At 39.1% G+C, this 15,612-nt stretch overlaps 1 protein-coding gene across 2 annotated transcripts in view; it reads right to left on the reverse strand.

The window, feature by feature from the left end:
* The window catches only part of SLC12A1 (solute carrier family 12 member 1), a 47,412-nt gene extending 34,786 nt beyond the window's left edge, over positions 1 to 12,626 (reverse strand). The window contains exons 1-6 of one of the 2 annotated variants that reach the window (XM_034434704.2): positions 12,060 to 12,626; positions 9,579 to 9,707; positions 8,813 to 8,888; positions 4,760 to 4,855; positions 2,206 to 2,345; positions 500 to 610 (exon numbers count right to left, since the gene is read on the reverse strand). In XM_034434704.2, the coding sequence (XP_034290595.2) occupies positions 500 to 610; positions 2,206 to 2,345; positions 4,760 to 4,855; positions 8,813 to 8,888; positions 9,579 to 9,707; positions 12,060 to 12,470 (963 nt within the window). In that variant the 5' untranslated portion in view covers positions 12,471 to 12,626. Of the gene's footprint in view, positions 1 to 499; positions 611 to 2,205; positions 2,346 to 4,759; positions 4,856 to 5,535; positions 5,632 to 8,812; positions 8,889 to 9,578; positions 9,708 to 12,059 lie in introns of both variants that reach the window. The other variant, XM_034434703.2, reaches the window with a different exon arrangement.
* Positions 12,627 to 15,612: the final 2,986 nt, after the last annotated feature.

Below are 15,612 nucleotides of genomic sequence, written 5' to 3' on the forward strand. Positions count from 1 at the left end.
CATAGGTGCTAGTCGTTCCCAACTCTAGGGGGCAGTGCTCATCTCCGTTTCAAAGCTGAAGAGCCAGTTCTGTCTGAAGACATCTCCGTGGTCATGTGGCCGGCATGACTCAACACCAAAGGCGCACGGAATGCTGTTACCTTCCCACCAAAGGTGGTCCCTATTTTTCTACTTGCATTTTTTACATGCTTTCGAACTGCTAGGTCGGCAGAAGCTGGGACAAGTAACAGGAGCTCACTCTGTTACGCGGCACTAGGGATTCGAACTGGTGAACTGCCGACCTTTCGATCGACAAGCTCAGCATCTTAGCCACTGAGCCACCATATCCCTTTATATAATATAAAGTAAATATAGTATATAGGCCCTGACTAAATAATTATATACACCCAAGTAAAAGTTAAATGAGAATAAATGGTCAGATGCAACAATATAATCCGCTACAAGACAGAATGGCCAAATATTTGAGTTTTTCTAAACTCTTATCCTTAAAAAAAATTACCTTTGCTTCCCATTCCATACCAGCCACCGAAATACCCAACAGAATTACAACGGTGATGACGCCAATTATCCTGATGTCATTGGTGACATCAACCATTAAGGCATTACTGTTCTGGGGAAAAAAAAAAACCAGCGAAAAGTGATTATTAAGAATATATTTTCTGTAAAACGGTTCGAGTAGCCTTGTAAAATACCAGGGAATTTTGTGGGTAATGAGTTTTGAATTTTGCATTTCGTATCCTGCCTGGACCTCATCCGTCAAGGTTATCAGCTACTAATTAGAGCCCTAATTTCCTTTAGTAGACATAGTCCTTGACTTATAACAGTTAGTTTTGTTCTGACCTAGGCTGCCTTAGAAATTATACAGCACAAACTTAGTCCTGGCAAACCTCTTTAATTCATACGGCTGTGAATTATTGTCATTCCCAGTCCGAAAGGCTTCTCAAACAGTCTTGCTTGGGAGTGTTTACAAACACTCAACTTATCTCCCTGGGAATGCTGCCAGAGAACTAATTGTCACACACAGGACAAGGCCAAACGTAGCACAGAGTCAAACAGAACTTTTATACAGCTTTTACCGACCAGATGAACTAATTGCTTCCTGCAAAAGCTCACATCCCGTTCGCTCCTCTTTTATGTCTTATGGGAGGGGCCAATCATCGCCAAGCCTTACTCCCAAGTCGACCCTGTTTTCTTAATTGTTCCTGTCTCCTGGCAGTTCTGTGCATGCCCACACTGGGAATAGGCTCCTGCTGTTCTTCTGCCTCGCTGATGTCATACACCTGAGACTCCGGAGGCAGCAAAGAACTACAAGATGGCCTTGGCCCCCACTCTGCCTCCGATTCAGAGCCATTGTCCGAGCCTTCCTCAGACTCCAGGACTGGCCCACGTTCCTCCCTAATCTCCTCATTGTCCGAATCTGCTGCCAGCTCTGCTGGCTGCTGGCGGGCCACAACAAGTTTAGTGACTGTTCAAAGTTACAACAGCACTGAAAAAAGTGACTTATGGCCATTTTTCACACTTATGACCACTGCAGCATCCCCAGGGTCACATGATAAAAATTCAGATTCTTGGCAACTGCTTCATATTTATGACTGGGGGGTGTTATGTGATCCGCTTTTGTGACCTTCTGACCAGCAATGGGGGAGCCAGGTTCACATCACAACCATGTTACTAATTTAACAAATTACTTAACAACTGTGGCAAGAAATGTGATAAACTGGGACAAACTCACTTAACAAAGGTTTCCCTTAGCAACATAAATTTTGGGGCTCAATTGTGGTCGTCACTCGAGGGCTACCTGTAGTTTTTTTTTTTTAAAACTTTTACAGTACTTTATAAGAAACATTTCTTTGATCCACTGGTAAGAAATCCAAACTTTACAAATTAATAGACTAAACAATGTGGTGAAGGAACTCCAATTGGTGAACTTTTGTGTTTTATGAGACTCCTGATCATTACGGTACAAAAAAAAACAAGAAACGGACCAGGTTTCCTTAAATTCAGCCCAGTGGTGGGTTGTCCCCGGTTCAGACCGGTTCACAAGAACCGGTAATAAAACTGGCGGGAGGCCCCACCCACCACCCCGGATGTCGTCATCGGCGATCTGCGCATGCAGATCATTCTGAAGTGATCCCGTTGCGAACCGGTAGTAAAGGTAAGTAGAACCCACCCCTGATTCAGCTGTATCCAAATAAGGATGCTCACCTTGAGAAGTTCCACGACTGTTTCTGCAAAGCCAACCACGTACATGGCCACTGCCACAGCGTTGGCAAAGGCAAAGATGAGACCAATGGAACCCCCGAATTCAGGACCTAAGCTCCGTGAGATGAGGTAATAAGCTCCACCTGTCAGCATGACAAAGACTTGTATCATCCTATGGACAAACCTGCGTGTGATCTTACATTTTCCTAGGACAGTATATCATCTTCTTTTAACGACTCCATAATCCCTTGCAGGGTGGAGTCTGGGCAACCGAATGGAGCTGTTTTAATGGCCGGATGCCCTTCCTGTTGCCGATGTGGAGTTTTGTTCAGAAGATCTATTCTCAGTGTGCCCAGAGAGAGAGAAATATCTGCCTCTACCTAGGATCGAACTCACACCCTCCTGATTGTGAGGCAAGAGCTCCACCTCTAGGCCACCGCATCACTCTTTCCTTGGACAGTATATGAGCCAAGGAAAACCCAAGTTTTTTTGCCTAAACTGAAGCATGCAGAACTAGTTCTATACAGATTGGTCCTCGACTTACAACCATTTCTTTAATGACCGTTTGAATCGACAACAGCACTGAAAAAAGTGATTTATGATCATTTTCCACATATAACCATTGCGGTATCCCCATGGTCACGTGATCAAAATTTGGACACTTTGCAACCAGCTTCTATTTATGACGGCTGCAGTGTCCTGGGGTCCTGTGATTTCCCCCTTTGCAACCGTCTGAAAAAGTCCATGGGGAAGCCGGATGCACTTAACAACCGTGTTACTAACTGAGCAACTGCAGTGATTCACTTAAGAACGGGGGCATGAAAGGTTTAAAAATGGGGCAAAACTTATCATCTGTCTCACTTAGCCATGGAAATTTCGGGATCATTGTGGTTGTAATTCGAGGATTCCTTTACAGTGAACGTGACTACCCTCTTCCCTAAAATAAGACATCCCCTGATAATAAGTTTTTTAGTTTTTTAGCTTTTAATTTGTCAATGGGTTTTAATTTGAATTGTTTTAAATTTGGGCCAAAGTATGTAATTCTTTTCATAATTTTAAATTTTGTATTGGTATGCGTTTTAGTTCTGGCTGTGCACTGCCCTGAGTCCACTAGAAGAAGGGCAGTATACAAATTGAATAAAATAATAAAATAAATAATAATAAGCCCAATTGGGCTTTTGAGCGCATGCACTAAAATAAGCCCTCCCCTGAAAATATTTAAATGCATTTGCAGCCAGTCCCTGCCATTTCCTCTGGTTTCCTCCACGTGCCCCAAAATAATAAGACCTCCCCGAAAATAAGGCCAAGTGCTTATTTCGGGGTTCAAAAAAATATAAGACAGGGTCTTATTTTCGGGGAAACATGGTAGGATATCGTCTGCTATGGCGTTACAAAGCAATATTTTGGGTTATGAGATGCGTTATGGATTCTTCTAAAAACAAAAGCTGAAAGTTAGCAACGTCTGTTAAGGTTTTGTTTCATTCTACCAAGCCTTTTTAAAAGTTTTTGTTATTTTAAATTGAACTTATTCCATATAACGCATAAAGAGCTTGAAATGAATGGGAACATATGTCAAAACATAGGAAAGCTGTCCTGCCTTCTCGAGGGGGCTCTGTAGAATTTCCCTACGTAAATTGTTCACGATATTCTCTTTCTATTCAGTAGAATTACCACGCTAGTTTTAAAAACACAAAGAGATGAGATAGAAATGAATTCTCTCCAAGTCTGCAGGAGGACCATCTCCTGTGCAAATCCTCCGTTTGCAACGTGCCAGATCAGATTCTTTGGATTTCATGAAGTACAGTGTTGAAAAACTTTTAAAGAAAGTCGTAGCCACTCAGGATTTAAATGCTCGAGCATCTTCTTTAAGCTGGTGCCCACTTGGTTCATGCTGATTAAAAATTATGAGAATTATAGGAGGGCAAGAGATAAGGAAGCAGCTTAATTCTCCTCCTATACAGTACACTTCAAACAGGAGCAATTTCCCTCACTTTATTTTATTTCTCAACTCTTGCAAAATCAAGACTATTATTTAGCTACCTCATCCAAGTTTGCTTTTTTCTAATGGAAAGTATTTTCACAATTACTTTAAACAGATGTTTAAACCCTCACCGATTCAGCTCACTTAAAGATTTGGAAAGTATTAGGGTTTTTTTTTTTTTTTGCTTTTAAAAATACTTTTTTAAAAATATTTTTTAAAAAAGTATTGTTCTTCTACAAGCTGTCTAATTTGCCATCCTTTTCTTTATATCAGAAATGTTTCTTTATGACTCAGAGTACTTCCTGCTGTATTTTAGTTCTGTACTCTTTTATTGGATGATCGTTTGTCCAGAAAGAACCATATTTTCTATCCCAACAGCAAATACTCACTTTCCTGCTCTCTGAGCTTCGTGATTTTCTTGCAGATATTTCATTTCCCAAACTGGATAAGATCAGACTAGCATTGATGATGTTTGAGTCATGAAACATTTGCAAGAAAACCACCAAGCTCAGAGACCACCAAGAACCCCCTCATTTCAACCCTGAGCTACAAATATTCTCTTTTATTTGGACTTACCTCCTCTCACCACTCCATTGGTACATATGGCAGACATGGAAATACCTGTTAAGGTTGTAACAACCACACTCAGGCAAATGACTACGACTCCAAGACCTGAAAAAGTGCCAAAAGAGAGCTTTGACCCAAGTACCTTGGTTATATCATTTACTTTAAAATCCATGAACAGGAAGCTGGTATCCTTGGATAAGAAGCCATCACTCAAGGGAAGGTCGACCGGGAGCTGACAATAGCTGACACGCTCTCTCTATTCATCACAATTAAAGAAATACCTGTCAAGAATTGTGGATCCTGCTTCCATCGGAGCTGACTGCCTTGTTTCTCATGGATAGTGTATAAACAATTTTTTTTTTAAAAAAGCAGAAGAATGAATTAATACCTTTTAGGGAACTTGAATAAGTGTTAGCGGGAAAGGAATAATCTGGTCTTCACGTCCGGTCCATTCCAGGAAATGCACCCTGTAATTTTTGATTTGATTTAATTTCCTTTTAAAAAGAAAGAAAAATCTGGAAAGAAATGGATTCCCTTCTTCCATCGGTCCAAGACTTTCTTGAACTGAACCCGGCTTTGTGTTTGCAAATTAATTAATTATAGAAGGTTAATTGTGTGGCAGGTATGACTTACCTGTTGGTTCTTGGGATGGCCATGACCTACGCTGCTTATGACAGTTGGAGAACTTTTGATTTACAAGACAATAAAACAGGGAACTAATTCAGATGTTTGTGAGCACTGTGGAAAAGGGAAAAACCCTAAAGATTTATTATTATTTTTTTTACCTCCACGGACAAAACCATTAGTTGCTATTGCAGAAGTTGATAAGCCAGTAATGGAAGTAACCATGGTAGCAAGAAGGATTATGATAACTCCAAGACCTGTCAGCAAGGGAGAAGATGACAAAATATAAAATTGACGGTCTGCAGCTTTTCAAAATGGCTCTCTGAGGTAGCGGTTTAAATGAGAAGGAATCCCACTTTTCACTCAGAAAGCATCTTTATCCCCGCTGCTGGAGGAACTCCTTTCTTGCCTTTACTGTAGATCCATTTATATCCATGTAATATAAATGTTAAATAAGCTACTGGGACAAGGATTAAGAGCCTTGATAGTCTGCAGAGCACTGGGACGCTGGGATTAAATGACTAAATTGTAATAGAAATGAGCCATCTCTGCAAGCCAGAATATTTATCGAATGAAGGAAAATATATGTCTCCCGGGATAATGTTGCAGAATCCAAGCTGGGTCGGTCACTGGGACCAGAGGTTTACCGTATTTTTCGGACTATAAAACACACTTTTTTGTCTCCCAAAAGGGGGTGAAAATGTCTGTGCATCTTATAGACCGAAGATTACCGGAGCCCCGCCCACCTGCCATCCGTTTTTTGGTCTCTGCATGCCCCGTTTTCAAGCCTTTTCCCGGCCTTTTTCAGGTCTTTTTTTTTCCCACCTATTTTTTGGGCTTTTTTCCAGCACATTTTTAAAGCTTTTTTTTGGCCCGTTTTTTCTGGAAAAAACGGGCCAAAAAAGCCTCAAAAATGGCTGGAAAAAAGCCTCAAAAACGGGCCAAAAAAGCCCCCAAAATGGGCTGAAAAAAACCTCAAAAACAGGCCAAAAAAAGCCTCAAAACGGGCTGAAAAAAAGCCCAAAAAATGGGCCAAAAAAAGCCCCCCAAAAGGGCTGCAAAAACCCTCAAAAACAGGCCAAAAAAGCCTCAAAATGGGCTGAAAAAAGCCCACAAAATCAGCTGTTTCAGGCTGCAGGGATTGCCATTGCCTATTGCTGAGCGGGCCTCTGCTGCTTGCTGCAAGGAGGTAAATTGCTGGGAGCAGATTATTTTTTTTCTTGTGCTAATCAAGCTATGCTGAAAACGAAAATGAAAGTAAAGCAGGCTGTTTGCTGCAACGAGACAAAATTGCTGGGAGGCAGAAGCAGAGGCAGATTTCTTTTTCTTGTTTTCCTCACCAAAAAGGTAGGTGCATCTTATAGTCTGGAGCGTTTTATACTCTGAAAAATACGGTATATGGATGGAAGGAAACACAGCTATTTTGCCTTTTTTTTTTTCCTTTCCCTCTCCACCCCATCCCCAAGAAGATGAGACTGCATTTCAAAATTTGATGACTAGCAAATCATAATTTCAGAATGAAAATGTGCCACTTTGGCTCATTGCAACCACTCTGGTTACCGGCTAAGGCTAAGCTCTGATTAAAGTTTAGATTAAAAACCCAGTTGCAAGGTCATTAAGTAACATTTAAATGAATTACTCTCGCCCTTAGCTGTTTTCATACCTTAGAACAAAGTAATGCTCCTTGATGATGGTAATAAGTTACTAAACTACCATTAAAAAACAACAACAACCCCAAAACCCAATTTTGCATGACACCCCAGAGCAAAGTCTTGGCAATGTTAATATGCAGCATCGCATGGCAAGGCACATACTTCGATGGATTTCCAGCAGCAAAGCTTCATTTGCTATGCTTCATAAATTCCCTAAGCACACAATTGTCGGGCGTATTGCCAAACTTGTAAAGTTGTGTTGATGGGCAAAAGTTCCCACTTCTCGTCTGCTTATTTCCTGCCTGTTCCTTGTTCTCTAAAGTGGACGGATAGCCCTTTAAAGTTTCCATGATTAGGGATACAGGAAAATTCCAAGAAACTATAAGAAAAAAAAAATATCTATAAAATCTCTCTGTAAAATTAAAAAAAAAAAAAAAGCTCTTTGCGAGAGGAATTAAATAGGGTTTTGATGAACTTGTTTTCATTTTAGGAGAATATCTGTATCATTGATATTAGTTTTTGCTAGAACTGTTTTTGAGCAGACCATTTTTATGATGAATTTCGGAAAATGATGGATCATTGAGAAGATTCTTCTTTTATGTTTGAAAACCAGTAAGCATTGATGACAGAAGACAGGCCAGAAGCACATAGAGTTCTCATACAATTTTTATGGTAGAAAAATAGTGAAAATCCTTTAGATTTCAGGAATAGTCATATATATAGTCATATATCGATAGAAAAACACTTAATCTCTCCCCTGGCTTAAGCTGATGAAGGGAGGAGAACTTGTGGCTCAGAGTTTAATACTAACATGCAAGCAACCCAAGTTCGAATCCAAGTAAAGGTATGGCTAGCTGATGAGAGCTAAATAGCTTGAAATAGTTCTATACTAGTCTCCCCTTATTTCTTTATCAATGAAATATAAATTTCATATATTTATATATATGAACCCCAAATATATATATATATATACATATATGTAGGTCTTTGGTTATTTGGGTTTTCTCCCGCGTAAAATTGGAGGTGTCTTGGCAACGTTTCGACGAAGTCTCATTCGTCATCTTCAGGCTGGTATTTTCGGCTTCGTGCTTCTAGGAGCAATGTGTGTGATCGCAGCTGTTTCTTCCTTTTAACTGCCAGATTTGAAGATGACAAATGAGACTTCGTCGAAACGTTGCCAAGACACCTCCAATTTTACGCGGGAGAAAACCCGAATAACCAAAGACCTACATACAAACACCCGCGAAAACCTCAGAAAACAAATATACATATATATGTATGTATGTATGTATGTATGTATGTATGTATGTATGTGAGCAGGCATACACAATTCTACAACCCTAAGTTTTCTGTCCAATTCATTAAAATCTATCTATCTATCTATCTATCTATCTATCTATCTATCTATCTATCTATCTATCATCTCTCTCTCTCTCTCATCTAACTATCTTCTATCTATCATCTATCATCTATATCTATCTTCCCTATCTCTCTCTCATCTCTCATCTATCTCTCTTTCTCTCATCTATCTATCTATCTATCTATCTATCTATCTATCTATCTATCTATCTATCTATCTATCTATCTATCTATCATATACTTTTTGCTAACATTTTACAAATTCTTTTCTAGAACTTGCCCAGGCATAAACTAGACAGAATAGTAACCTCAGTCCCCATGGTAGCTATTATTCAAGATTATAACATGTAGGCAATTTAAGGTAACTAATGTTTCTCCTGACCATAATAAAAATTTATACCATACTTTTGTTTTTAAAAAAACCTACCAATTCCAGCTTGACCAATGATCCAGGAAAGACGAATAAATAGCATAACACCCCAGATGTTGAGCATGCACCTCACCTAAATATTAATAAAAAATAATTAGCATATAACTGCAGAATGCAACAGGTTTAAAATGACTAAAAATAGTTGTGTGAAAAAAACAAATGCATTGAAAAATGCATTGAAAAGTTTAAATGCATTGAAAATGTTCAACATCCAGAAACGTCGAATAAATAGCATAACACCCCAGATGTTCAACATGCATCTCACCTAAATATTAAACAAAAATAATTGTATCAACCTATAAGCACAGAATGCAACAGGTTTAAAATGGGTAAAAACAGTGGGGAAAAAAAACTGCGTTGAAAAGTTTAAAGTTTAAAGCTATAACAGCTTGACATTAAAAGAACCCATATTCTATAAAATATCTTTAGAAAGGAATTGTTCTGATAGAACAGTCATTGTCTGGTAGTAGGAATTTCGATGTAAAATTTAAAATCTTAACATTTGAATGTGTTTTTAAAAAAAGAATTAGAACAGAGATGTGAAGAATTAGTCATAGGAAAGGATTACTTCAAATCAGCCTCATACATATTCATTGCTGGGGATGAACATGAAAATCTCATTTAAAAAAACAACAACAACCAGTGGAAGTATCTACCTAATTTTTCTGCCGTATGGAATTACTCAGGTTGCACTACCAACTTTTTAAAAATTTTAAAAGCAGATGTTCTGTACTTGTACAATCACAAGATGAATGCTGCTTACCAGGACACCCTTCACCCATCCAAATTTCACTATGCCTTTAGTTTCTTCTTCCTTGCGGAATTCGGCTTCTTCTGCTTTGCCATCTGCTTTGCTGAATTTGTCCACCGAACCTGAAGTCGCCGTGATATTCTGATCAGACAGTTTTAAACAAAACAGCTTGTTTTACTGGAATTCATAAGAAAGGGATGGTGTTGTCGTGCGTAGGTGGGAAATACATAAGAGCAGAACAACCGCAGCATGTATCAAGTGTAAAATTATTTCTTTTCATTTTTTTAAAAAAAATAACAGCTAGGTTCAAATGCTTCAAGTGTGAAGAGATGAGCAGTGTCCGTTCATATGTCCAACAGTTTGCAAAAAGACTAGAAACTGGAAGATTTGCGAGTTCTAGTCTCGCCTTAGACCTGAAAGCCAGCTGGGTGATCTTGGGCCAGTCACTCTTTCTCAGCCCAACCTACCTCACAGGGATGTTGTTGTTGTGGGGAAAATAAGAGGAGATGTTTGCCTCCTTGAGTTATTTGTAAAAATAATAAAAGTGGGAAATAGATAAATAAATAGCCAATGTTTGAAAGCTTTTGGGTCAACCTCATCTCAAAGGGCAGCTACAACAGCAGGAAAAGTTATACATACATACATATACTGGATACATAAACACACAGACACACATATATGCATATATATGTTTGCACACATACATACATGTACCATGTTTCCCTGAAAATAAGACCCTGTCTTATATTTTTTGAACCCTGAAATAAGTGCTTGGCCTTATTGCCATGCGCTCAAAAGCCCGATTGGGATTATTATCAGGGGATGTCTTATTTGGGGGGAAACAGGTTATATACACACATATACAAACAATTATATTAATTGTTTATAGTATGTAGCAGGCATATTCTAAAAACTGCTAATTCAAGTCCTGCTAAACTGACATAACCCTATCTCTCTAGGATGATCACATTTTCCCCATTGAAGCTATGGTTAAATCTGTCTATATATATATATATATATGTTGTGAAATCGTTTAATTTAATTTCACAACATATAGACAGATTTCACCCTAGTTTGGATTGGGAAAATGTGACTATCCAAGTCCAAAAACGCCAGGAAATTTCTAGAAGCCTGGGACACTCTGACAAATCAGCCATCGATAGACACATGGACATTAACAACATCTATAAGATAAAGGTTCCTCTTGCACATCTGTGCTAGTTGTTCCCGACTCTAGGGGGCAGTGCTCATCTCTGTTTCAAAGCCGAAGAGCCAGCGCTGTCCGAAGACGTCTCCGTGGTCATGTGGCCGGCATGACTCAATGCCAAAGGTGCACGGAACGCTGTTCCCTTCCCACCAAAGGTGGTCTCTATTTTTCTACTTGCATTTTTTACATGCTTTCGAACTGCTAGGTTGGCAGAAGCTGGGACAAGTAATGGGAGCTCACCCCATAACGCGGCACTAGGGATTCGAACCGCTGAACTGCCGACCTTTCGATCGACAAGTTCAGCATCTTAGCCACTGAGCCACCGTATCCTCTAACAACATCTATAGACTATGCAAAAGAGACAATCAACCAGCCCAAAAAAGAACAAAAAGACTCCAGCACTTCTACAGCGGCAATCAGCACCCAGATCAGCTTAGATTAACTCCAAGGTTAACATCAGACCAACAATTAAGTAAGCTATAGCCCAATCAAGAAGCCAACAGCAAACAGCCCAACCCAAGAATTGCTAAGACCACCCCAAGCAACACTAACAGGGCAAGACACTAGAATATAAACTGACAGCAAACCATACTCCTTACTAGCACTGATGATGTTACCTAGTTTGGTTCATGAAATGACTGCAAGAAAACAAGCAAACTCAGAGAGCTCCAAGATCCTTCATGTCAACCCTGAGCTACAAATATTCTCCTTTATTACTACAGCAAATATTTGGGGGTGGGGGTGGGGGGGGGAATCAATCTCAGATGGTTTATGTTCCATAACTATACTTGTGCAAGTTACAAGAAGGAAACCTTAGGTTTTTGCATATTTTTAGGACTCCTAAGAATGCCTTTCCTTCTGGCTGTTTAAAGGTAAAGGTAAAGGTTCCCCTCGCATATATGTGCTAGTCGTTCCAGACTCTAGGGGGCGGTGCTCATCTCCGTTTCAAAGCCGAAGAGCCAGCGCTGTCCGAAGACGTCTCCGTGGTCATGTGGCCGGCATGACTAAATGCCAAAGGCGCACGGAACGCTGTTCCCTTCCCACCAAAGGTGGTCCTTATTTTTTCTACTTGCATTTTTTACGTGCTTTCGAACTGCTAGGTTGGAAGGAGCTGGAACAAGTAACGGGGGCTCACCCCATTATGCAGCACTAGGGATTCGAACCGCTGAACTGCCGACCTTTCGATCGACAAGCTCAGTGTCTTAGCCACTGAGCCACCGCATCCCTAAAGTCCCTAAAGTGACTAAAACAGCAGGGACCAAATCAAATCATTTCTTTTGACATACCTTTGCCAAGTGTTCGTGAATATCCATCAGACTTGGCCGGTTCATTTTGGCTCCTTTGATGCTTCCAGTGTTCTGGTAATAATCGATTTTTGGCACCACATCCATGGTGTTATGTCCAAAGGTTTTGAGATAATAGGTGTTACTTTGTGTGTCGTAGGGATGAAAGCTTCCATCAGGCTTGGCAGTGTCGCCATTTTGGAAGAAACGGTCGTAAGTTTCTTGGGTTCCAGACCTGAAGCTGATGTGGAGTCTCTTAATGGCATCTTTAGCGAACGAAGTTTCTTCGTAACGTTGTGGATCGGGATCTCCCTGAGATTGAATTGAGTTCTCGTGGCTTTCATTAATGACATTAACCTGAAATCTATGCAAATGCGGATCCAAAAATACGTTTGGAGAATTATTCATAGACATAGTTGTGGATAACCGGTCTTTTATTTCACCGCTGTTCTGTGTTGTCAGATTTTTTTTTTCCCCAGCAGGGTTGTCTAGATGATCTTTTGTGATTCACTTAGCGGACACTTCTACAGACGTTCTGTACCGTAGGTGAAAGTAAGCTGTTCGCTCTGCCTTCAAATACAGGAATTTTTTTTTAAAAAAGAAGAGCTAATTTATCTCTAAACATTAAGATAGCAATAGCAATAGCACTTAAGACTTATATACCGCTTTACAGTGCTTTTACAGCCCTCTCTAAGCAGTTTACAGAGTCAGCCTCTTGCCCCCAACAATCTGGGTCCTCATTTTACCAACTTCGAAAAGGATGGAAGGCTGAGTCAACCTTGAGCCTGGTGAGATTTGAACTGCCAAATTGCAGTCAGCTGGCAGTCTGCACTCTAACCACTGCGCCACCACGGCTCATAAATTAAAGATAAATTATAATCGGTAACAACAATGGTAAATGACTATGAAAAATTTCAGCTGCTGACTGTTTTTAAAACCAAGAACTCATTTTGTACTTCTTTCTAGTTATGTTCCCGTTTTATAATGATGGTGAAATAAGCTTTCCAGATGTTTGCGCCGTGCTCTACAAGAAGCCTAAATCCATTACTGATCAATGTTGGTCAACAGGTAGCATTCTGGTATTTTTAATATTAGATGATTAGCAATTAAAATAGGAGGGGACCAACGTTTTTTTAGAGCACTATGATCTTCAACACTGGCTTTAGTTAATGTTTGAGCAGTTTTAATTTCAGGGGTTATTTATTTCTTCCAATCCCAAAATAATTTCTAAAGCACCGTAATATTTAAAAAGCAAAGAACCTGAACTATGCATTTCTCACCCAAATATTACTTTTCCTTTATTTTTCTCTTACGGACAATTTTTTCCCCCCAATGGAAACTTACTAGAAGAAATAGCATGGGGAGGAATAGTATTTTGTATTACAGGAAGGAATGTAGATTTAGGTTTAAAACAGAGAAGGCAGGAAGTGGTAATTGGGAAGAATTTTTCAGTGCTTCTTTGTCTAAATTACTTCCTTCTATTTTCTGTCTCGGTTTAGTGACAAGGGGTTAGTTAGTACCCATTAGCGATTCCCACCTTGTGCTGATTTCGTCAGTCAAATGTACTCATTCGCTGAGAGCAATCTGTACCTACCAAGGTTACAACCTACAAAGATTTCCTGGTTATTTTTCTATTAAAATGATAGTTGTTAAATTGGTGAAGGAGGAAAGAACAGCTGTGTTTTTCAGCTTCTTGTGATCTGGATCTTTCTAAATTGTTCGGTAAATGGTTATGAATGAATCCAGAAGAAAGTCTAAAACTTTGGGGGAGCAGTTTTAAAAATCAATTAATGTTGATTGAATATAAAACAGAAATATGGTCCGTTCACCTGTCCATCCAGCAACTCTCCCACCCTCTGGTTATCCAGACTACAGGTTTTTTAAAAGTCAAATACAAGTAATGAACTTAATTCCTCCCCCCCAAAAATTATTATTGACAACTTAAAACAGAGAAGATGTGATAAAGTGATGAGAGGAAACGAGTATCCATTTTTCCATTCAAAATGATTCTTACTCTATATTTCATGAGACTCTTTCCCCCTTTTTATTTCTAGAGCAAAATATGGTCTAGGACCTTTTGGGGGCCATCTCAGGGGTCTTCTAAATCAAAATAATTTGCCAGCCTAGGTTGGAAAAAAAATACAGTATTAAAATACTACTGAGAAGCAGTAATGGCAATGAATAGGTCAATTTGAATGTTTAATATGGTAAATATCGATAAACATAACCCACACAAAGAAAAGCTCGTTTGGCGTACACCATATTTTTAAAAGCAGGGAGGTGTCCTGAGGTAAAAAAAAATTAAGATATTTAAGAAACTCTGCTCCGAAGGGAAAAAAAACCATTTAGGTAGGAATTTAAAGAGCAAAGAACTCTGGTAGCAAATGGCTTGATTATCAGTTTTTCTGCACTGCATTTCTATTGCTGCTCTTAATTAAAAATAGATTTAATTTTCTTCTATACTGTACATTCTTCTGTAAAGTGAAATTTATGTCTGACTTTTAAGCTATTAAGCTGAAGACTGTAAGTAACTCCTGGAAAAAGAAGATTGTTGAGAAGAAAAATGTAAGGGGTACCAGTCATTTTTTTAATCTGACATCCAAACAGGGGGGAAAAAAAGAAAGAAAATAAGACTTAGACCAGTTTGCTTGTTACAAACCTACTACAGCACCCAAATGTGCCCACATTCATATTTCTAGAGCATGTGTGAATATTCGAACATCCAGCTTGTCTCTGAACATCTGGCGCAAATTTAAGTGTGATTAAAAATTGTATTTTAGCAACAGCATATACGTGAAGTGAAGCCATTTTCTCAGGATGTTGATTGGTATAACTTACACTTACCAATTCGATTGTTGGGATTTTTTTTTTTTTAATGTGAAAACGTGGTCTGGTTCTTCCCATTAAAAAAGTTTTATTTGTTACGGATGAGCTGTTTTTAAAATAGGGAACAGATTTTCAAACATAAATGAGGAACGACTTGTTATCTGAGCTGGAAATGAAATACATAAAAACCTTACCTCTTAACTAACGATTGGCAGGAAGGGTGTTTTCGGGAGCCTGTTTGCTGCAGCACTTCGTCTCGAAGTATATTCAAAGTAGGTATAAAATCAGCTACCATATCCAAGGTAGTTTTAGCTGCTTCTGGCGCTCTATTAAACGAAGCAGTAATTTCGTTTCTTATTTGGGGGTGAAATTTAAGCGTCCTTCATTGTGGACCATATTCTATTGGTCTCTCTATAAATTAGCAAGGAAATCAGCCAATCCTAGAATTCAGAAGACAAACCTTGGTTACCCCTAGCCCTGAGGACACATTTCAGTCTGTTAAATATTAGCTTGTAATGAACTCATTAATACTTGAATGGTAGGAGTCCAATCTAGCATTGGTCTCTTACCGAAAGTCAGTGGATCTAATGAAAGTCATTTACATGCTCATCAAAATCTTAACCGCTACTGTTTTAAGTTTATAAATGACAGATGAAACAGCAACAGCATATTCCCAAGCAGTCATGCGCTACTGAAATAACTTTTATGCAGTGGTGTGAAAAAGTCCTTA

Source organism: Pantherophis guttatus, chromosome 13 (genome assembly GCF_059756535.1).
Source record: "Pantherophis guttatus breed Tessera chromosome 13, ASM5975653v1, whole genome shotgun sequence".
NCBI lineage: Eukaryota > Metazoa > Chordata > Lepidosauria > Squamata > Colubridae > Pantherophis > Pantherophis guttatus.